Genomic DNA, 23,270 nt, shown 5'->3' with positions numbered 1-23,270 from the left:
GCTCACAACCATCTGTAAAGAGGTCTGGTGCCCTCTTCTGGCTGCAGACATGCACACAGACAGAATATTATATACATAATAAATAAATAAATATTAAAAAAAATAAATAAAAATAAAACACAACATTTAGTTTGGCTCCATTATTTTCTGAAGACTTGCACCTTAATGGAAAACTAGGTCCCATCCTTCGTTGTTTTACTGTGGGCTTGCTGTAGATGACACGGAGAGGTTAGAGTCAGCTGATGTAACCCAAGATGGGAAGGAAGAACAGACATAAACATGTGTGCCGGTGTTATTTGCTTTCTGATAAAGCAGAGTTGCTTCTGAACTTCCTCAACACCCTTGTCGCAACAGAGGGCTGCCACAGAGGATTGCTGATTTACTAGAAAGTCCTCCAGGAGGGCTCTAACAGTCGTCTCCTGCTTGAGTGAGTTTACGCAGGCTGAGGGGGGCGTTCAGTCTTGTTGCAAATGGCTAAACCTTTCCTTTTCTCCACAGGGAAACAACTGGAAGGCATCTGGTAAGTGGGGTGGGACTCCTCGTGTTGTCCGCTCTGTGAACCAGAGCAGCTCACTACCCCATTGTCTCCACATTTCCCAGCTCAAAGCCTAGCTCTTTGTTGTTAATTTCCCATAGCCTTTATTTTCTTGACATTTTTTTTATTTTTATTTTTATGTGTATGGATGTATGTATATCTGTGTAGCATGTATGTGCTTGCTGCCCAGTAGGCCAGAAAAGGGCATCGAATTCCATGATACTCACTCAAGTTACAGACAGTTGTGAACCACCATGTGGGTGCTGCGAATAGAACCTGGGTCCTCTGGAAGACTAGGCAGTGCTCTTAACTGCTGAGCCATCTCTCTAGACCCCAATTTCCCGTGTGTAAAACAGCAGTTCTCCATGAAGCTGATTTTATCCCTCTACCTCCCAAGCTATTGGCCATGTCTAGAGACTTGTCAGAACTAGGGGAGGGTGCTATTGTCACCTATTGGGTAGTCACCTTCCATTACTGCTTCCCACAATAGATAGTCATCTGCCCCCTATGGCAGTGCTCAGAGGGAGGACACTCCATCTGTGGTGCTCTCTGCCCTCTGTCCACGAGTTCCACCCATTGCAAATTGAAACCTTCAAAAAAAGGGCTATACTTCTGTTCCCTCGCTCATATGAGCAGTGTCAAAATCCTAATGTTAGCTGGGAGTGTGGCACACACATTTAATCCCAGCACCCAGCAAGAGAGGCAGAGGCAAGCAGATCTCTGAGACAGAAGTCAGTTTTGTCTGCATGGGGAGCTCCAGGCCCTCCAAAGCTACACTATCTTAGACTCTATCTTAGAAAGGGGGGAAGGGAGGAAATGTTCAATGTTCTGAAAAGTTCTCTTTTATCATTGCTCCCTGAATCATGGAGTGTAATGACTATATGACGTTTACGTCATGTTAGATACTGTGTGTCATCTTTAAATGATTTAACGTAAATAGGTAGCTTAAACTTATGTCAAAATGTCTGCAGCAGTTTGTCAATAAAGTTTAGTCCTTTTTTAATCAAAGTAAAAAAAATAAATGATTTAACGTGTACTTAAAGAGTGTGTATAAGTTCTGTGTAGATCCTATTTCATTTTAGATGAGGGACTTGAGCATCTGTGAATTCGAGTGTGGAGGTGGGGACAGTTCCAGATAATCATCCCAGATCTAGAGGGACATAGTACGTCTTATTTATGTCTTCATCTGGCTAATGTAATAAAATTGGCTACCACAATGATGATGTCTTTGGGCAGAAATTATTCTCACTGCAGTATGTACTTGTTTTGTTTTGGAGAAATTGTAAGTTTCCTGACTCATTGTCCCTCTCTGTGGCAGGCACACCTCTATAGTTGTCCACAAGGATGAGTTCTTCTTCGGCAGTGGCGGTATTTCCAGCTGTTCCCCGGTGAGTGTCTTCCCCTGACCTGCAGAGTCTGAAGGGTTCCTATAGCCTGAGAAGTTTGGCTTCTGCCATGACCTCTGGCCTATGCTAGTTCCTCATATAGCATACAAGTCAAGCAGGGTTGTAGAGAGCTGTGTGGAGCCACACCTGATGGCGATGTAGAGAGCTGCATGGAGCCGCACCTGATGGTGCTGGCTCCAGCCCTCCGCGATCCCGAAAGCGAGTACTCTCTGTGATAATCAGCTCCGAATACTGGCTAAGGCCTGACTAATGCTATTATCACGCAGTGATTGTCAGCTGCTTGCATATGCGTGGACCTGTGGGCAATGCCCACCTGGCAATCCGGGGTTGGCGGCCTGTGCCTTTTTAAGGGCTGGGAGAGGTTTGCCAAGAGAGAGGGGGTGTACCTAAATCTAAAGGGGGGGGGGGCAGAAAAAGGAGGGGGTAGAAGAAGGCAGGGGGAAGGGGAGGAGGTGGAAGGTATGGGTCATCGCTCCCAGCATTATTTTGGTTTTTATTTGAAATATATTATTACAATATAACTAGGGCTAGCAAGGATTAAATTGCTTTAAATACATAGTAAATTTTGAAGTCAGTTAACTCATTGTATTTAAGAGTTTAATAACTTGCATTAGTGATTATTAATAAGAAGCAAACAAAAACGGAACACACATAGAAATCGGAAGTAGCTTGACAAGGCAATGCCTCGATAAAAAGGGTGCGTTGGAGCTAACAACACACCAGGCCAAGATGGCTCCTGTCTTTTATCCCTGTGGTAGGTGGTGACTATGTCTCGTACCGTTGATGGGAGCTCAGCTTCACAGGCTGCCGGGATTGGCTAACTGCCCTCGCCTGGCTAACTACTTTTGGTTTTAAGAAAGAAGTTTCTCATGTGTTGAACTCAGTTTAGCTGAAGAACACTTACCTAGGGTATTTGAGGCCCTGCATATGATCCTCAACCCGGAAGGAAGCAGAGGGAGGAGGAGGAGGGAGGAAGTGTCTCTTGCCTCCTTACACGCTGGCTTTCATGTAATTCCTACTTCTAGTTGTCTGGAAACAGACATTTGAGTGAGAGGATCTGGCTGGAGGCTGTTATTACATATGCCTCGCCTGCTACGTCTGGGAATATTCTGTGAGACTAAGTGGCTTTTTGTTGAGTATATTTCTAATCCTAAAATTGTAATTTAAGACCTTATGTATTTTGGTTTTTATGAGGAGGTTCTCCTGCAACCTCATATATATATTTGCAGAATCTGGCCTTGAATTTCTAACCCCCCATCTCTGCCTCCACTCTAGGATTAATTACAGGTGTGTGCCGTTACACTCAACCTAATTTGTAACTATGTAAGGGTCTATCCAAATAGGAGACACAAAGTGTTATAATTTCAAGAATCACAAAATATTTTATTCAAAAAAAAATCTGTGCCCAGTGTCTGCAGCAGCAGAGCTCAGTATACAGCACTTGCCTGGTGTATGCAAGTCCCCAGGTTCAATCCTCAACACTGGAGAAACAAATTATGTTACAGTCACCAGGCGGTGGTGGTGTGGTGCACTCAGGAAGCAGAGGCAGGTGACCTCTGAGTTCAGGGCTAGCCTGGTTTTACAGAGTGAGTTCCAGGGCAGCTGCCAGTAATACACAGAGAAATCCTGTCTCAAAAAAACAAAATCAGGGGCTGGAGAGATGACTCAGAGGTTAAGAGCATTGCCTGCTCTTCCAAAGGTCCTGAGTTCAATTCCCAGCAACCACATGGTGCCTCACAACCATCTATAATGGGGCTGGTGCCTTCTTCTGGCCTGCAGGCATACACACAGAATATTGTATACATAATAAATAAATATTTTTTAAAAAATCAAACAGACAAATAATGCTGTAATCTACAAATCCTGGAAGTGAGTGCAAAGGCATAGTCTCCTGCAGTCGGCTCGCGGAACAGTGGGAGAACAGTTACAGCGCTCTACCAAACACTAACAAAATATGACCAAGCACCTTCACACACACTACCGGAAGGAGAGAAGCTTTCCGTATATAGAAGCAAGTGTCAGTGAGTCTTGAAGGATAGCATTTGCTAGACAGAGGACAAATGTGATTTGGGCTGAGGAGCCTCATTTATTATGCCCGTGGTCCTCAGGGCAGTTTGAGTACCCTGAAGGATAGAGGATGTATCAGAAAACGTGGCGACATCGTCAGTACATCCTCTGGGCTGTACTGAACTCTTGCAGTGATGTTCAAGGGTAATTGGGAATTCTGAGAGAATTTTGAGCAGGAGAGTTCAGGGAGATGCAGATTTTAGAATAATTACTTTTTATTAGTTAGGATATTGGCAGCCTCGCAAAGACTAGATTAGAATGCGGAGAAAGAACCCATTAAGAAGATAATGGGATTGTTAAGGAGAGCAGTGATGAAGACCGCCAAGGCAGCAACGGGGGGGGGGGGGGGGGGGGGGGGGGGGGGGGGGGGGGGGGGGCAGTGAGATAGAGGGGTGCTGCTTGTTCCTCAGTGGTTTTATGGTGCCTGTCATTGTCACCTGGGATGGGAGGACTCTCTTCCAGCAGTCATTAACATTTTAGTGCCCATGCGGAAGCTGGCTATTGGCAGCCTGTAGCAGTGAGCTTTGTTTATGTTTGTTTGTTTGTTTTCAAGACTGGGTTTCTCTGTAGCTTTGGTCTAGTTCTTGTAGACCAGGCTGGTCTTGAACTCACAGAGATCAACCTGCCTCCACCACGCCCCTGCTTCAGGTTATCATTTTCAAGGTTACCTTTAGAACAGAGGGGCTAAGAAAGCAAGAGCACACAGTTCAGTGCAGGAAGAAGCAGTATCTCACAATCTTTGCTTACATTTGTCTGTGAGTCCATGTGACTATATACTGCTTGATATTTAAAATGTTCTGCTCTTTTGGATTTTGTTAATGAAGTGTTGAGTGTTACATCAGTATCTCCCACCTTCTGAACAGAGTCTTTGGACCCAAAGCCGAAATGCAGGCGGAAGGATCTCTGAGAACAGCTATTCCCATGATGACTTGGAAATTGGTCCGGGTAAGTAGGCCTAGAGTGTGTGAGGCCCTCCAAGAAGCAACTCGGTCATAGCGAACCCTTTGCCCTCAAAACCTGGGCTTCTAAAGGAAGAATGGCATGTGCTACAGAGGAGTCTGTGTTAACTACAAGCCTCTCCCAATGCTCTCTCTTAGCCTTCCTGATTTTTGTTTTTGTTGTTTGAGACAAGGTTTCCAGCCCACACTGGCCTAGAACCTCCTATGTAGCCAAAGTTAACCTTAAACTTCTGACCCTCTGGTCTCTGATTCCCCAGTGCTGGGATTGCATGCATGAGCACAGCATGCCCAGTGTGCTTTTGTTGCATTTGAAACCCATGCTTGGGTACCTCTGAGGGGTGGAGTGCTCTAGATGCTGGGACTGCACAGTTTTCTGGAACCGGAGAACTTCAGTAGACGGACTGAGTCCCTGACCAAGATGGTTGTCCCAGAGCTGGTGGTGTGGCTCTGTGGTAGCCCAAGTGCTTAGCATAAATTCAACAAAGTACTTTGTCCACAGCACAAAAAATAAGTGAATAAAAATAATAAAATTGTATGTGTTAGGGTGTGTGAATGTGTGTATATAAAATGTGCATTTATGATAAAGGTGCTTTACTAGGAAAGTGAATTAAAATCACCTTATGAAAGACAATTCTATTTCTGATTATCTTTGTGTGTGTGTGTGTGCCTTGGGTTGTTGGTTTTGGGTTGTTTTGTTTTTTGTTTTAAGAGGGTCTCACTCTGTAGTCCAGGTTGACCTTGAATGTGTGGCACCGCTGCCTCAGCCTCCCCAGTGCTTGGACTATAGACAAGAACCACACCTGGCCGTTTTGTACTTCTAAGAGAAATTAGATTACAGTCACCCAAGATTTAGACTTCTGTCTTCTGACAAAGTGTATTATTTCCCCGTTTCCAGGTCATTTGTCATCCTCCTCATTCAACTCGGAGAAGAACGAGAGCAAGCGGGGTCTGGAGCTCCCGCGCCTCTCGGAGACCTCCATCAAAGACCGCATGGCTAAGTACCAGGCCGCTGTGTCCAAGCAGAGCCGCCCAGCCGGGGTATGTGTCCTGCGCTGTTTGCTTTTTGGTTGGGTGGTTTTTGGTTTTGTTTTTCTGGTTTTTTGAGACAGGCTTTCGCCCTATAGCCTTGTCTGTCCTGGAACTAGCTCTGTGCAGACCAGGCTGGCCTCGAGCTCACAGAGATCCCCCTACCTCTGCCCGCCGGAGTGCTGGGATTAAAGGTGTACCTGCACCATCCTTACTTGCTCGGGACGGCATCAGGAGCACTGTGACTAGGAATTGTCTACTGAGCCCTGACCTCTGACCCTGGCCAGTCCTTTTTCATAAGTCCTATATCCCTCCTGCCTTTGTAAGCATACGTTTTCCAGTCTTGATTTTGCATCCCCAGCTCATGCATGCATAGCCATACCTCATGTGTATTCTGTGATGTTACCAGCAGTGATAGCAAGACTTTTCCTGGCTTGTCTACTCAACTTCTTCATTGTCACTGATAATCGGTATTTTATTAGCTTTAATAGGGGTATCTATTGTGAGTTTCTTTTTGGTTTTGTGGTGGGTGCAAGTGCATTGAGCATTGAGTTTTCCATTGAAATATTGCTCACATAACATAAAAATCACCTTATGTTAAACATACACTGGCTGAGAATGTATCCCAACAGTAGAGCCTTTGCCTGGCCCTGACCCCGGCCCCACAGGAAAACAGACCAAGTACACACTTAGATGGCTTTTTGTTTTTTAACATATTTCAAGGTTATACAACCATGACTCTGTCTTAGTTCCAGAACCTTTCTGTTATTCCCTCCGAGAAATCCCATACGTGTGTGGTCACTCTCTGAAGCGCTCATCCGCTCTCTGTCTATGAACCTGCACATCCTGGACATTCCGTTAGCAGGAATTCTGTGAGAGCTGGAGCTGGGGTGTGGCTCCATGGCACAGCACTTGCCATGCGGGCCTGAGGCTCAGGATTCAGCTCCCAATAAGGGGTGCTCTATATGGTCTACTCAGTCTCTAACCCCTATGATGTCATGGTTTCCTGCAGAGGAGGAATAGTGTATTAGAAAAGAGGGGGTGGGAAATGACGGGCCAGGATGATGACATGTTTGATGAATAAAAAATTTGGTATTGGGCTGGAGAGATGGCTCAGTGGTTAAGAGCATTGCCTGCTCTTCCAAAGGTCCTGAGTTCAATTCCCAGCAACCACATGGTGGCTCACAACCATCTGTAAAGAGGTCTGGCGCCCTTTTCTGGCCTTCAGGCATACAGACAGAATATTGTATACATAATAAATAAATAAATATTAAAAAAAATTGGTATTCTACACACACAACCCCATAGTGCTAAGAATCAAACCGGAATGTCACATATGCCGGATAAACACTCACCCACCTCCCCAGCCCCAAAACTGGTATTCTTCTTTTTCCTGTTGTTTTGAGACAGGGTCTCATCATGTAGCCTTGGCTACCTTAGAACTCACTCTGTAGACCAGGCTGGCCTGGAACTCACAGAGATCCACCTGCCTCTGCCTCCTGAGTGCTGGGATCAAAGGTGTGCGCCACCACGCCCAGCTTGAGACAGGATTTTGCTCTGTAACCTAGCCTTAGAGTCACAGGGTCCCAGTACTCAGGAGACAGGAGCACAGGACGTCATCACACCTGCCTTATGTCATCTTCAGATCTGCTCACTTGTCTGTTTACCGTAGTACGGGAAACAACACAGGACCGCAAGCGTGCTGGAGATGTCCGGTACCACGGAGGGGCATCCTAGCCCAGCTTCTCACTTCCAGAGGATGCAGAAGTTTGTTCCTTCTGTGACTATTCATGGCCAAAGTTCTTAGCAGTGTTGGTAGAATAATGTTGCTTTATTTGTTCCTGGACAGATCGAAACTGCAGATTCAAGATCATAATGTGTATTCCAGAAGTTAGGCCTTTCCCCCCCATAATTGTGCATTCCCCAGTACTAATGGACCCATTCTCTGAGACTTCCTTCCTTCCTCCCTTCCTTCCTTCCTTCCTCCTTCCTTCCTTCCTCTTTCCTCCCTCCCTTCCTTTCTCCTTCCTTCCTCCCTCCCTTCCCTCCACTCTCCCTTCCTCCCCTCCTTTCTCCCTTCCCTTGTCCCTCCCCTTCTTCCCTCCCCCTCCCTCCCTCCTTTCCCCCTCCCTCTCTCCCTCCCTCCCTGTCTTCTTTTTTTCAGGTCTGAGGACTGAAATCACAGCTTTTACACATGCCACACCATGCTCGACCACTGAGCTACACCCTCATCCCTTACTCCAGTTTTTCACAGTAGATTATTAAGAGACAATGTGTATAGATTTCAATAGAGTGAAACTCCCAGAATTCCCTGACTGAAAAGTGGGCAGAATGACACTCTCCTTTGAGCATAGTTCGGGAGACACAGAGACGGGTGAGGGGCAAAGCTTACATCTTGTCTGTGACTGAAGGTGTCTGTCTGTCTGTCTGTGCAAACATTCCACCCAGATGACTCCTTGGGTGGGAAAACCTGTTCAGTGACCTCGTTTTTTTTTGTTTTTAGCACACTGGAAAGAGCAGGCACAGCCACAACAAAGCAGCCTCCTGCTTGCTGGTTCTTTTCTCTTCATTTTGGAATAATCTGGTGTGTCCCAGCCTGACCTCAGGCTGCTCATGTAGCCAAGGCTGATCTTGAATTCTTTCCTCCTGCCTCCAACTCCTAAGAGGTGAATTACAGTGCCACCACACATGGTTTTATTTGGTGCTGGGGTAGAACCCAGGGCTGTACCAATTGAACTACATCCTTTGTTCCCCCCTTAAAAACAAAGCCTCAAGGGGTACAGCAGCAACACAGGGTGGCTGAGGTTTGAAGCCAGGACCAGGACTGCCAGGCTACAGAGATCCTGCCTCTAAATGAATTTTCCTAGTAGAATTCCTTCCTTAAAGTTCTGCTCTGGGGATTTCAAGAGTTGAGAAGTCTTTAGAAATTCTTGCGGAGAGTATGTTTTATCTCATCCTCAAAGAATGTCTGAAATTCCTCACAGAACACGATTGTAACGGGGAGCTTGGAGACAGACAGACAATAAATTAGTGGGTGTCATGGTGTGTTCTGCAGTGCTGGCGGCCATCTCCTCCTAATAGGTGCATTTGCAGAGCCGAGACTGGCTACTTTGAAGTCGCCGACCTTACCCTGTTCTTCACACCCACTTCCATTAGCCCTGTGGCCTGAGATGGCTTTGTTTCTCCCACGCCCTGAAGAATTGCAGAGAGGGACTGGGAATATGTCTGAACTGGTGGTGCTTCCTAGTGAGCAGTCTTGAGTTTCACCACAGCGCCACGTTAGATGGAGCACGGTGACAGACACCTGCAGCTCCAGCACTTGAGAAGTGGAGCAGGAGGATCAAAAGCTCAGGGTTATCCTTGGCTATATGGTCAGTTTGAGGTCAGCATGGACTATGTAGGAGCCTGTCAGAGAGAGAGAGAAGGGGGGGGTCGTAGGAAAGCAAACCCAGGAAAGATAGGAAACGGCCATCTTCACCCCTCTCTGTTGGCTTTAGATATTTTAACTTCTACTCCTAGTGTCCTTTACAAGGAAGAAAGAGGGTTATTCTCCTTAGGCCTTATGGCACTACTAATACGTGTCTTTTAATGTTGAGGCTCAGTTATGAAATACAGATTAAGGTATATCTGTGTGAATTTTATGTAAACTGTTTTTTTGAAAGTTTCGTAGAAAAAGATTGTTTAAGGTATCATTCAGTATAATTTCAGTTTTTATATGTGTCCATCATCCCTGTCTTTCTTTCCAGGCCGGGCATTTATATGTATGGTCAGTATATTTTCTTAATTGTTCACACTTGGCACCACCTTTCCCTGCTCCCAAATGGTGTGTAAACTCACAAGCTTTGCATTTCACAACCTGGGCTGTTGGAAGTGTGGCTCACAGAATGCTGGGGGCTGGTGGGCTGTGTGTGCCCGTGTCGAAGTGTGGCTCACAGAATGCTGGGGGCTGGTGGGTGGGCTGTGTGTGCCCGTCGACGCAGCTGTATTCTAACTCTAGTTCCTGTGAGACGGAGGGATGAGTCCACACAGCTGCTTTTGTCATTTCACGAGTTGATGGGTTTGGCTTGTGACAGGCGCTTGATTTGACCTGAGTTCTATGAGAGGAATTTTTGTAAGCGTTCCAGGGTTCCTTGAGAGATGTGCGGTGAAGAGAATGGTATGGAAAGCATTTGACTTCACAAGTTATTTCTGTTTTGCAGAATGAGTTGAAAGCCAGTGGCGGTGAGATCAAAACTAAGTTGGAACAAAAGGAGAATGTGCCCCCGGGTCCTGAGGTCTGCGTCTCCCATCAGGAAGGAAAAAAGGTAGGTTGAAAGGCAATGTCCAGTTGCCAGGGAAGCATGTGTTCTAAATTAGGGGCTTAAAATTGGAAAGGACTCTGGCTCCAGGCTGCAGTGTCTGGGAATTTGGTGGCAGCTGCCAGGACAGATTGTCATTTTTGCAGGTCACATAATTTTAGGAAGCTTTGTAATTTACAGCTGACCAAATCATGAGCCTTCATTGGGAAATTCTTTTGTTCAGCAAATGCTCAGAAGGCATAAAGCTAGAGTCATTTATATAAATCTGCTTGGTCAGAGATAAAATTTTTATTTTTTTATAAAGTTTTTAAGGTTTTGTCGTGTGTGTATAAATATTTTGCCCAAATGCATATATGTGCAGTGTGCACGTAACTCCGCCCTCAGTCAAAAGAGGGTGTAGGATCCCCTGGAGCTCAGGTTACAGAGAGTATGAACCATCATGTGGGCACTGGGGATTGAACCCAGAGCCTCTGTAAGAACTGCAAAAGCTCTAAACCACTGAGCCACTTCTCCAGCCCTGAGATCCTGTCTTTAAATCATTTACAATATTCTTCTTAAAAAAAAATATTCGTCTTAATATATACTTGATATGCTATTTTAAGATTTTCTTTTGTTTGCTTGTTTTCCCTTAATTTTGTTTGAGATGAAGGTCTTACTTTGTGTCTCAGTCCCATCTTGAACCTGTATATTCAAGCAATCTTCCTCCCTCAGCCTCTTAAGTAACTGAGACTGTGGGCTCATGAATGACACCACTTGTGCTTCAGATGGTTTTGGTTTGGATTTTGCTATGCTAGTGGCTAACCCAATGCCTTGCACTTACTAGGCACGTGTTCCACCACCGAGCCCTCACACACATGATTTTAGCATCCTATGTAGTAAGTGCTTAGCTTAAAAACTGAAGACTGAGGGGCTGGAGAGATGGCTCAGTGGTTAAGAGCACTGGCTGCTCTTCCAAAGGTCCTGAGTTCAATTCCCAGCAACCACATGGTGGCTCACAGCCATCTGTAATGAGATCTGGCGCCCTCTTCTGGCCTGCAGGCATACAAGCAGTCAGAACACTGTACACATAATAGGTAAATAAATCTTAAAAAAACAAACAAACAAAAACAACACAACAACTGAAGACTGGGCCAGCAGGGTGGCTCACCAGGAAAAGGTGCTGGTGGGCAATGCTGAGGCTCTGAGCTCGGTCTCTTGGATTCAACGTGGCAGAGAGAACCAACTCTTGCAAACTGTCTTCTGATTTCCACATGTATGCTGTGGCATGTTCTCGCTCCCACACATTAATGATTAACTTATAATTTATATAATGGTGGGAGTAAACTAAAGGCGGAGCCAGGCATAGTAGCAAATACCAACAACGGCAGCACAATGCAGGAAGCAGAAGCAAGAGGATCATGAGGTTAAGGCCAGTATGGTGTGCATAGACAGTTTGAGGCCAGCGTGGTGACATAGAAAGTTTGAGGCCAGCAAGACTCTGTTTGAAAACAAAGAAAAACAGCACACACATTCCTTCTCATTCATAGCCTTCCTCCTTCCTCCTCTGTCTGTCTCTCTCCCATGTGTCCTTTGTGTATAAGAAAGCTAACAGATTATTGCCTTCTAACATGCTAGCTATTATTACGGTAGGTACCATGAGAGAATGGGACCACAAGGAAGTTCAAAACCTGATTGCTTCAGGAAGATGCTGAGCCCAGTTGAGGAATGTTCAGGGATGGGCCACGTGAGTGGAGAACTGTTGGGAACAGCAGGGATGGCCACGCGTGAGTGGAGAACGGTTGGGAATGGCAGGATGGCCACGTGAGTGGAGAGTGGCTGGGAATGGCAGGGATGGCCACGTGAGTGGAGAGTGGCTGGGAATGGCAGGGATGGCCACGTGAGTGGAGAACGGTTGCAGAAGGAAAAGATTACACGTGCAGGCGCAGCAGAGTGCAGAGACCTGAGATTGGCTTGGTAGGTGCCATTTGATTGATTTGGCAAGGTAGTGGTAGTAAATAATGAGAGTAGTGAGAGACAGGTGGCAGGATCTGGAACTGCCTTCTAGGCCATCCTCAAGGGCTTAGATATAATCAGACATCAGTGGGAAGCCATGGAAAGAGTACCAGAAAAATCACATTTGTGATAAGATGGATGGCTTAGTGGCAGCAAGCAAAAATTTATGTAGACAGCATTCTTGCCTGTCATAGACTCATCAAGTAAATTTTATACTGGGCTTAGCAGTAATGAGCAGATCCGGGTTCAGTTCCCATCACCCACATAGCAGCTCACAATTGTCTATAACTAAAATTCCAGGGAATCTTCCACCCTTTTCTGAGCATCCATGCACACTAGGTGTACACATGGTGCACATGCATACCAGCAGGCAAAGAACTCATACTTAGATTTTATTTTAATCTTTAAAAAAGTAATAAACTGTACACATCCTTACAACCATGCTCTTTCTTCCTTTTTTTGAGACAGGGTCTTACCTTTAGACCAGGCTGGCCTGAAACTTACAGAGACCTCCCCATCTCTGCCTCTTAAGTACTGGAATTAAAAGTGCACGTCACTGTGCCTGGCCAGTGATGGCTGTTTCCCAAATATGTTTGGGATTTTCCTTATAGTTTATAAATAAACTATAAAAAAAAATCTCATCACTGAAATCTCCTTATCTTTACCTCAAGATCATAACTGAAGAAACACTCATCTGGAAAATGATGCTCATGGTGTCCTTAATTCTGTTTTGTGCTTCATTCTTGATTGTCTTCATGCTGATTAGATTTGAAATTAGAACTCTGGGACAAACTGCAAGATCAGAACATTTTAATTACAGTGCAAAAGAGCAGAGTTGCAAGAGAATCATAAATCAGAGAGTGGGTGGGAGGAGGAGGTAAAGACAGTAAACGCACTGCAAGCTCTTCCTGCCCAGTGTAGGCTTTTCAGAGCCTGGCTCTCCTCCAGGCTGCCCAACCAACCACCTTTAGTTAACCAGTACCAATGCTCTGTTTGAACTTTGGTCTGCTACAAAAAGATGTTAATGTTACAGGAAATGTTCTTCAAAAAAAAAAAAAAAACAAGCTGGGTGGTGGTGGCAGCTCACTTCTTTAATCCGAGCACTAAGGAGGCAGAGGCAGGCAGATCTCTCTGAGTTTGAGGCCAGCCTGGTCTATAAGAGCTAGTTCCGGGACAGGCTCTAAAGCTACAAAGAAACCCTGTGTCAGAAAAACAAACCAAATCAAAGAACCAAGCACACACATATTTTTGTTTACCTTTGAGAATGTAAGAGGGCACTGGACAGCCTGAAAGTGACAGGCAGTTGTAAGCACCATGTGGGAGTTGGAATTGGCCACAGGTCCTCTGTAGGGACAGCCATTGCTCTTAACTGCTGTGCAGTCTCTCCGTGAACTTTCTTGAAAGGCCATGCTTGGTCAAGCCGTTGCCTTTTCTATAATGAGATGTCTGAGCGTGGTCTCCAGGGCTCCTGCCTGGAAGTGCCTGTAGTAACGACATCTGTCCCTCCTTGTGCAGTTACAGGATGTCAGCATTAAGTGTTCAAGGGGACTGGGTTAAAGATTAGGGAAGAACAGCCCAGAATGGATGCGCCTACAAATTCACTAGAGTTGAAGGTCTTTTGTTTGGTTTTGGGTTTGGGTGACAGAGTCTCATATAGTATAGGCTAACATCTAGTTTACTGTATAGACAAGGATGACCCTGAATTACTGGCCCCGCCTACCTCTGTTTCTTGAGATTGTAGGCATGTGCCAAACAGCCAGCAGTGAAGGTCTTTTTATGACCAAGCAATTTAAAAAAAAATTTTTTTTGTTTGTTTGTTTGGTTGGTTGGTTTGTTTTATTTTTGTTTTCTCAAGACAGGGTTTCTCTGTGTAACAGCTCTAGCTGTCCTGGAACTAACTCTGTAAACCAGACTGGCATTGAACTCACAGAGATCCACTTGCCTCTGCCTCCCAAGTGTTGCAGTTAAAGGTGTGCACCACCACCCAGCCAAAAAATGTATTTCATATCATTAAGTGAAATACTGCATGTTGAGGCAATCAGTCCAATGCCTGTCATGTGTTAAACACTCAGCAAATGTCAACTGTGGTTATTCTGGTTTATTCTTTGCCAAAGTCGAGTTCCTGCAGTGAAAAGAGAGTAGGGGAAATGCTGGTGTAGCGTTCAGGTATGGTCCACCAACAACTCAGTCTCCACTGTAAAGGTATTCAGTTCTTCAGACATCTGGACACTTGGTATCTATCACCCATTGAAACTTGCATCATGCTCTTAAAGATGGACTATGTACACCAGGATGGCTTCTGAGGAAAGGATATAGTACCTATGCATAAGATCTGCTTCTTGGGCTGGAGGAATGGCTCAGAGGTCCTGAGTTCAGTTCCCAGCAACCACATGGTGGCTCACAACCATCTATAATGAGGTCTGATACCAACACTGTATACATAATAAATAAATAAGCAAATCTTTTAAAAAAAATCTGCTTCTTGTTTTTTTTTTAAAAAAAAAAAACCTGCCATTGGGCTGGAGAGATGGCTCAGTGGTTAAGAGCACAGACTGTTCTTCCAGAGGTCCCGAGTTCAATTCCCAGCAACCGCATGGTGGCTCACAACCATCTGTAATGAGATCTGGCGCCCTCTTCTGGTGTGCGAGCATACATGGAGGCAGAATGTTGTATACATAATAAATAAATAATTTAAAAAAACCCTGCCATTTTGAGACTGGAATTTTTCTGTTGGTTTTGGGGTTCCCCCCAGGTGTGGCAGTGTTTTTTTTTTAATTTTTTTTCTTAGATATATATTTCTATTATTACCATTTTCTTATGTGTATGAGTTTTTTGCGTGTGTTTATGTCTGTGCACCATGCTTTGCCTGGTGTCTGATGGCCAGGGCAGCCTGGCCACATGTGGGGCCCAGGCGGCACAGCTGCCATGGCGGGAGGTAGCACTGGGTTCCCGGAAAAGACTTCAGCTGACACCATCCAGGGAGGGCTGGCGTCTAAAGGGAAGTACCTGACATTCCAACCATTAGATAAACTGTCCCTAAGCCCTGGACTCACGTATTTCCCCTTTTGCCAATACCCCTAGACAAATGTCAGCCAATCAGGGTCCTGAACCCTGGAAATCCCCTCACTTCAACCTCTAGCCCTCTAGTACTTTCTCTCAAACACTGCTTCAGACAAGTCCAAGCTCAAGCTTGAATAAAGGCTCTTTGCTTTTACATATGAGTGCAGACTCCGTGGTGTTTTTGGGGTGACTCTGCGGTGTTTTGGGGCGACCCCGCAATCTGGATGTAACATCTGAAATGGTCAAAAGAGGGTGTTGGATTCCCTGGGACTAACTAGAGTTAGATGATCATGGGTGCTGGGAATTGAACCTGGATCCTTCAAAAGAGCAACAAGTGCTCTTAACAGAAGAGCCCACTTCTTCAGCCATTGCTCCTTTTTTCTTTCTTTCCTTCTTTCTTTTTAATTTTATATTTTTATCGTTATTTTTATTTTTTTGAGACACGATATACTGTAGCCCAGGCTAACTTCAAACTCACAGTATAGCAGGGGGATTGTCTTTAACTCCTGATCCTCTTCCCTTCACCTCCCAAGTCTCAACCTCTCCACCCAAAACACATAAACAAAACCAGGAAAATAAGAGTAAGAATAACTCCCATGCTTAAATATGCTCCTATCCCTTGCTGTGGATTATTCTCAGCACTGAGGGGTTCGCTCTCCTTGCCATGGGATTTTGTTTGGTTTTTGCTTCCTGAGATATGGCTTGAAAGTTCTTTATGAGGGAGACAGGCACACTTGGCAGCTGAATGCAGTCTGCTCTAGTGTTCCTCTGTAATTGAGAGGCATGTTAATATCCTCGTAAAAGACGTTTGCTGCCTCTTGTTTAAATGCTCAGCTGTTCTGGGGACGTTATTTTCCCCCAGGCAGCCAGTGACTAACTGGAGTCAGCAGGTTTTTATGGCCTTGGCAGCGGGTCTGCTCTTTTGTTTTTAATGTGCTTCCTAATTCCCCTTAATCTTTTTTGTTTTTTTTCTTGTAGGTTTCTGCGACTGAGAATAGCCTGGTGGCCCATTGTAGCCCTGCTGAAGATGATGCTTGTAAGCATTTGCTCTTAGCCCTTCATAGTGGGTCAGGGACACAGCACACAGTGGTGCGGGATGCCCCACATCACACCAGCAGCTGAGCTCATCCGAGTTTCCACTGGGTTTTCGGGACTGCTGTTTGAACACCCTTCACTCTTTTCATAGCTCAGGGAGAAGTTGAATTACATGTGGGTAACATGGTAACATGGAACAAAGATTTCTTTTTTTTGTTTTGCTTGTTTGTTTTCAAGGTAGGGTTTCTCTGTAGCTTCAGAGCCTGTCCTGGAACTAGCTCTGTAGACCAGGCTGGCCTCGAACTCATAGAGATCCACCTGCCTCTGCCTCCTGAGTGCTGGGATTAAAGGTGTGCACCACCACCATCCGGCTAACTTTTTTTTCTATAAATTTTTGAGATTTTTATTTAATGTATATGTATATTCATTTTATATATATATATGTGTATATATATATATATATATGCCTGAGTGTTGTCTGTGTACCATGTGCCTGTAGTGCCTATTAAGACAATGGCATCAGATCCCCTGGGACTGGAGTTACAAACAGGAGCTACCATGTGGTTGCTGGGAATTGAACCTGGGTCCTATGAAAGAGCAGCCAGTGCTCTTAACTTCTGAACCATCCGCCCAGCCCTTACTAAAAGAATAACTTTTAACAACACTTCTCTCATTGAACTTATCCTACCTTTTGCACTGAACTATTCCAAGTCCGAAGCTATATAAACTGATCTTGAAGTCTTATTTTAATAGAAGGTGTTCAAGAAGAACGGTATTAATTATGGGGGAACATTTAAAGGCTTAGGGATTTTTTTCCTCAAAGTGCTAAGTTTTGACATAATTTTATACAGTTTTGAAGTAATTGTAAGCCTGGTTCCTCAAAGATAAAAGATTTGGTTTTTACTTTACTGTAAGCAGAGGCTGCTTGTTCATTTCTGGCTGCTCAGACCCGAAATAATCACACAGAAACTATAGCAATTGCAGTACTGTTTGGCCAATAGCTTAAGCATCTTTCTAACTAGCTCTTATATCTTAAATTAACCCATTTCTAATGACTTATGTATCTCCATTTGGCTGTGGCTTACAGTGCCTGTCTTCTCTGGTGACTCCATGCCTTCCCTCTGACTCTGCCTTCTTTCTCTCAGCATTCAGTTTAGTTTCCTGCCTAGCTCTACTCTGCCCTATCACAGACCAAAGCAACTTTTTTATTCATTAACCAATAAAAGCTACACATATAAAGGGCTTCCCGAACCATTTGCTATCTCTGCTTTATTTATTTACTTTTCTGACTTGGTCTCACTATACACCCACTGGGCTAGAACTTCCTGAGCTCCCTGGCCTGTGCCTCCTGGATGCTGCAGTTAGACATGTGAGATTATACCGCAATGCTCATGATACTGAGGCCACTGCTGATTTTCAGTGTGCTGTTGTTTTGTTATTTTTGGTTTTTCCTTTTATGTGTGTGTGTGGGTTCTCTACATAGCCCTGGCTGCCCTGGAATTCACTATGTAGACCAGGCTGGCCTTGAACTCACAGAGATCCACCTGCCTTTGCCTTCAAGTGGGGATTAAAGGCTGTGCCTCTTTACCCAGCTCAGTGAATTGTTCTTAAATCTGTATAGATTTCTAGCTTCCCCCACAACAAATCTGGACACAGAAACCCTCAAAACGGAGGTCAGAGCACAAGTCAAGCAGATGGCTATAAATCTCCCTTGCGATTGCCCAGAAGCACTCAGCCTGAAATCAGAAGTGCACCTTCTATGTTCGTTTGCTTGAACTAAAGAGTTTTTAAAAATTAGGTTTGCAATACATTTCTTCCTTCTTTTTCTTTTCTCTAGAAACAAACCGTTACCTTTCAGTGCTACGCTGCTTTGTTCTTTAAAAACATTTTTTAAAGATTTATTTATTATGTATAGAGTGTTCTGTCTGCATGTATGCCTGCGTGTCAGAAAAGGGTATCAGATCTCATTACAGATGGTTCTGAATCACCATGCGGTTGCTGGGGATTGAACTCAGAACCTCCAGAAGAACAGTCAGGGCTTTTAACATCTTAGCCATCTCTACAGCTCTCACATTTATTTTCATGAGGACTCAGGCCAGCTTGTGGGAGTCTGTGCTCCTCCTCTTCACTAACGGGGGTCGGGGGTTGAACTCAGGGCCTCAGGCTTAGTGGCAAGGGCTTTTACCTCCAGAGCCATCTTGCTGCCCCAATTTTATACTCAGGAGTTTTGTTTAAATGGTCTTTTACCAGCTGTGTGAATGGCTTTTCCATATTTTCCAAGTTTCGTTGGGACATACATACACTGGCAAGAACTTAATTTATTTGCCGTTGCTTAAATAATTAGAAAGAAAACCTTTATGTGGTATTTTCATTATTGACAATGCTTAAAACTAATCTAAAACAAACTGTTCATAGTGGCACACACCTTCAGTCCCGGCGCTTGGACAGAAGAAGCATAGTAAATCTCCAGCCTGGTCTACATAACAAATTCCACCCCACCCAGAGCAAGATCCTTTGTCTAAAATTTTTTTTGAGAGGATGACCCACAGAGACTCAACTCCTTCGTTTCTCCAGCTTCAGCTGAAGCACCGCAGAAGAAATCATTGGAGTATGCCAACTACCAAAAGCAGCAAAATCTATACACAGCCTTAAGGAATGGCAGTCGCCTCAGAGCAGAATGTCATATAAGTGGTTTGGGTCCCAGCTGTGTGCTGGCAGCCTGACTTCTGGGGGAGTCCGGGGCGATTGCAGTTTAGAACCTCTTCCACAGGAAAGCAGGGTTTTTTTTCTGAGGCTAAGATGACTGGTTCCTGTGGGAACCATGTTTTTCTTCCCAAAAGAACCTTGCTCTGAGCTACTCTAAAATGCCTGCCTTCATTGACTCTATCAGGTGCCTCCCAGGTGAAGAGTGAGGCCCCGCAGCCTGTGCACCCCGAGCCACTGTGTCCTGATGCCAGAACCTCCAGTCTTCCGGAAAGTTCTCCTTCCAAAATGGTGAAGGTATGGTAGCACTTGCTTGTCGAGTCCTAGACTCTTGTTTCTGGTTCCATGTTTTGCAGTTTTTATCACTCTGTTCAGCATTACCTGTTTGGGCTGTCCTCAATATGATGCCAGGAAAGGTATGCCTAAGGGTCATTTTCAGGGGCAGGAGAGAGAGCTCACTGGTTAAAACACCCACTGTTCTTCCAGGGGACCCAGGTTCAATTCCCAGTACTCACTCCAATTCCAGATGGTCCACCACCCTCTTCTGGCCTCCTGGGACACACACACACACACACACACACACACACACACACACACACACACACACAGAGATCACTTTCAGCCAGTTATGGTGGCACACACCTTTAATCTCTCAAAAAGCAGGTGAGCATGTCTCTTAAGTTCCAGGCCATTCAAGTCTGTTAGTTTGTCACGGTGGCTTCCAGCTGTAATCCCAGCATTCAGGAGTCTGAAGCAGGATTGCTGTGAGTTCAAAGGTGAGACAAGATTTGCCATAAGTTTAAGGCAAACAAGACAACAACAAAACAGGGATGGAGTATATCTGAGATTTGTTGGCCAGCCAGTCTAGCCAAATAGATAAGCTTAAGGTTCAGTTAGAGACTTTGTCCTAAAAAATAAGGTGGGAAGTGACTAATCCTAGCACTCAGGAGGCAGAGGCAGGCAGATTTTGCGGCCAGCCTGGTCTACAAGAGCTAGTTCCAGGACAGGCTCCAAAGTTACAGAGAAACTCTGTCTCAAAAAACCAAAAGGAAGGAAGGGGGCTGGAGAGATGGCTCAGTGGTTGGGAGCATTGCCTGCTCTTCCAAAGGTCCTGAGTTCGATTCCCGGCAACCACATGGTGACTCACAACCATCTGTAGTGAGGTCTGGTGCCCTCTTCTGGCCTGCCGACATACACATAGACTATTGTATACATAATAAATAAATAAATAAATATTTAAAAAAAAAAAGGGAGGGAGGGAGGGAAAGAAGGGAAGGAAGGAAGGAGCGAGCAAGTATAAAAAAATGAACTGAGAGTCTAGAGTGCAGCTGAGTGCCCCAGCACAGGACTAGAAGGCACAAGACCAAGCCTGGCACCAACGGAGTCTCAGGAGTTGAACCAGCGCCTGTATTCTGCTTGACTCTGTCCAGAGATCGGCTCTCGGTGCTCCATCTTCCCAGGGTCTGAAGGCTGGAAAGGTAGCCAGTGCCACACATGGCCTTCTGTCCCACAGACCTGCCCACATATCAACGTTTGGGTTGTGGTTCTGAATCAAAAATCGATTTTTTAAAAAGTAGTGGGTGAGGTGGCTAGAGAAATGGGAACGAGAACTTAACACTGGAGCAGAGGACCCAAGTCTGGTCCCAGCATCCACTGCACACAGCTTACAGTCTCCCTTAACTCCATTTCCAAGGAGATCCTACACCTCTGGCCTCCTTGGACATCTGCACCTACATGCATTTGCAAACTCACAGACACATATACATTAACTTTATAAAAATAATAATAAATTTTTTAAATGTAAAGACAAAGATAGAGGGGCTGGGCCCTAGCTCCATGGTAGAGTGCTTTCCTAATATGCAAGAACCTGGATTCCATCCTTGAGTTCTGCAAGAAAAAATCAGGCAGGGAAGGTGGTAAAGAAGACCAGTGCTGCCGGGCAGTGGTGGCGCACGCCCTTAATCCCAGCACTCAGGAAGCAGAGACAGGTGGATCTTTGTGAGTTTGAGGCCAGCCTGGTCTACAGAGTTGAGTTCCAGGACAGCTAGGGCTACACAGAGAAACCCTGTCTCAAAAAAAAAAAAAAAAAAAAACAATAAGTAAACAAACAAAGAAGAAGAAGAAGAAAATCTACCATTGCTATGATAAAACACCATTTCCAAAGGCGAGCTGGGGAGGAAAGGGTTTACTTGACTCACACTTCTGCATTGTAGTTCAGGGCAGGAACTTGGCAGCAGGAGCTGATGCAGAGGCCATGAAGAGGGTGTTGCTTATTGGCTTGCCCTTCTCATAGAACCCAGGATCACGAGCCCAGGGACGACACCACCCTCGTGGGCTGGGCCCTCCACCATCAATCAGTAATTAAGAAAATGCAGCCAGGAGGAGGTGGCGCACGCCTTTAATCCCAGCAACTGGGAGGCAGAGACAGGCGGATCTCTGTGAGTTTGAGGCCAGCCTGGTCTACAGAGCAAGTTCCAGGTCAGGCTCCAAGACTACACAGAGAAACCTTGTCTCCGAAAAAAAGAAAGAAGAGAGAGAGAAAGAAAAAAATGCTCTCCAGGCTTTGCCTACAGTCTAGTCTTATGAAGCTGTTTTCTCAGCTGAGGCTCCCACCTCTCAGATGACTCTCCAGCCAGTGTCAAATTGACATACAATTTGCCAGCACCATCAGTGAAATGGCTCAGCAGATAAGCCACATGATAAGCTGCTTGAGCCCACATGAAAAGAAAGAACCAACTCCTGCAAGCTGTCCTCTGGATTTTCCTAGTGTGTTACAATGCGCATGCACACGCGCGCGCGCGCGCGCGCGCGCACACACACACACACACACACACACACACACATACACACTTAAAAATAAATGAAAAAGAAGAGTAGCGAAGCCAGGCATAGTGGTGCATGCTTAAGCTGAGGCAGGAGGAGAGCAAATTCCAGGCTAGCCTGGACTGTGCATTGAGACTGACCCTTAAATGACTTCACAGTGACATAGTCTATCTGACCTGGTTATGGATTCTGTGTAACCGAAGAATCGGAGCCCTGGTTAGTCCACGAACAAACATCTGGTACTGAGAACAATTGATTACTCAACACGGTTCTGCTACCTTCCTTGGCCTGTTGGGCCAGATGACTTAGGACTTGCTTGTGCTGACCCAACGCGAGATTGAGATCCTCCAGGCCCCGAACCGTGAGTGCTCTGTAAAAGGACACATCACAAGGTCTCCTGAGTTGGTCAGAGAGGAAATACATGGGGCAGATCTCTTCGTGCTTGCCTCGGAGCCATGGCGCCTTTGTCCCTGGTCATGCCGTCATAGCTTTCACAGCCTGCCTTTACACACACCTCAGAATTTGAAGTTTGGGTGAGGACTAGAGTGTGTCACCCAGGTCCCTGTGTCTGTCGGTAGTCCAGAGCTCAGGTGCTGGTGTGCAGAGCCGGGTCTGGGACCTCATTTCATCTCCACTTTATTTACGAGCTGTTTGTTCTCTCTTGCTCAAAGTCCCCTTACAGTTTACAGGTAAGATAAAAGCTTTAGTAACTGTACAGAAAGGCCTGCTGGCGTAACTGGTCTCGTGACCCTAGACTGTGCAGCAGAAGTTATGTCTCTACTTTAGAAAATTACATGCAGCTAAGAATACATTTATTCACTCAAAATAGATTTCTGAATCTCACGCATCCTGAGTCAGGGGAGGAGATCCGTTCTTAGTGCCTGTTACTGAAAAATAGGGCATCCTAGGCAGGGATTTCAAAGTTTAGTTCAGTTCCCAGCAACCACATGGTAGCTCATAAGCATCGGTAACTCCAGTTCCAGGGGATCCAGTGACCTCTCTGCCCTGGAGCACCAAGCACACTTGCAGTGCACATAACATACATGTAGACAAACATTCATACATAGAAAATAAAAATAAAGTTCTCAGGCATGGTATAGAGTCAGACGCCTTTCATGCCAGCGTGAGGAAAGCAAGAATGTTGTAGATTTTGAACACTGGCCACAGAGCTCATTTTGCGAGGCATGCGTAATGCTGACGAAGTTCAAGCTGCAAGCTTGTTCTCAATGAAGATAGTGTACTGACATGAGAACCTGTGGGCTGGAACAAAGGTCAGGTCTAGCCTACTTCAAGAAACCTCTGGGACTTTTTAAATTTTTATGTCTCTATTTATTTTATTGTATGAATGTTTTGCCTGCATGTATGT

The 23,270-nt window shown here is 45.3% G+C and overlaps 1 protein-coding gene across 3 annotated transcripts in view; it reads left to right on the top strand.

Moving 5' to 3' along the window:
• Window positions 1-23,270, top strand: part of Lima1 (LIM domain and actin binding 1) — a 117,583-nt gene that overhangs the window by 82,909 nt on the left and 11,404 nt on the right. For all 3 annotated transcript variants that reach the window (XM_050122414.1, XM_050122412.1, XM_050122413.1), the window contains 5 exons: window positions 4,872-4,953; window positions 5,863-6,005; window positions 10,193-10,297; window positions 16,322-16,379; window positions 19,269-19,378. In XM_050122414.1, the coding sequence (XP_049978371.1) occupies window positions 4,872-4,953; window positions 5,863-6,005; window positions 10,193-10,297; window positions 16,322-16,379; window positions 19,269-19,378 (498 nt within the window). The remainder of the gene's footprint in view (window positions 1-4,871; window positions 4,954-5,862; window positions 6,006-10,192; window positions 10,298-16,321; window positions 16,380-19,268; window positions 19,379-23,270) is intronic.

Source organism: Alexandromys fortis, unplaced genomic scaffold (assembly GCF_014885135.2).
Source record: "Alexandromys fortis isolate MF-2015 unplaced genomic scaffold, M_Fortis_MF-2015_v1.1 scaffold_216, whole genome shotgun sequence".
Lineage (NCBI taxonomy): Eukaryota > Metazoa > Chordata > Mammalia > Rodentia > Cricetidae > Alexandromys > Alexandromys fortis.
The sequence above is the reverse complement of the archived record's forward strand: the minus strand, read 5'-3'. Positions and strand labels throughout refer to the sequence as shown.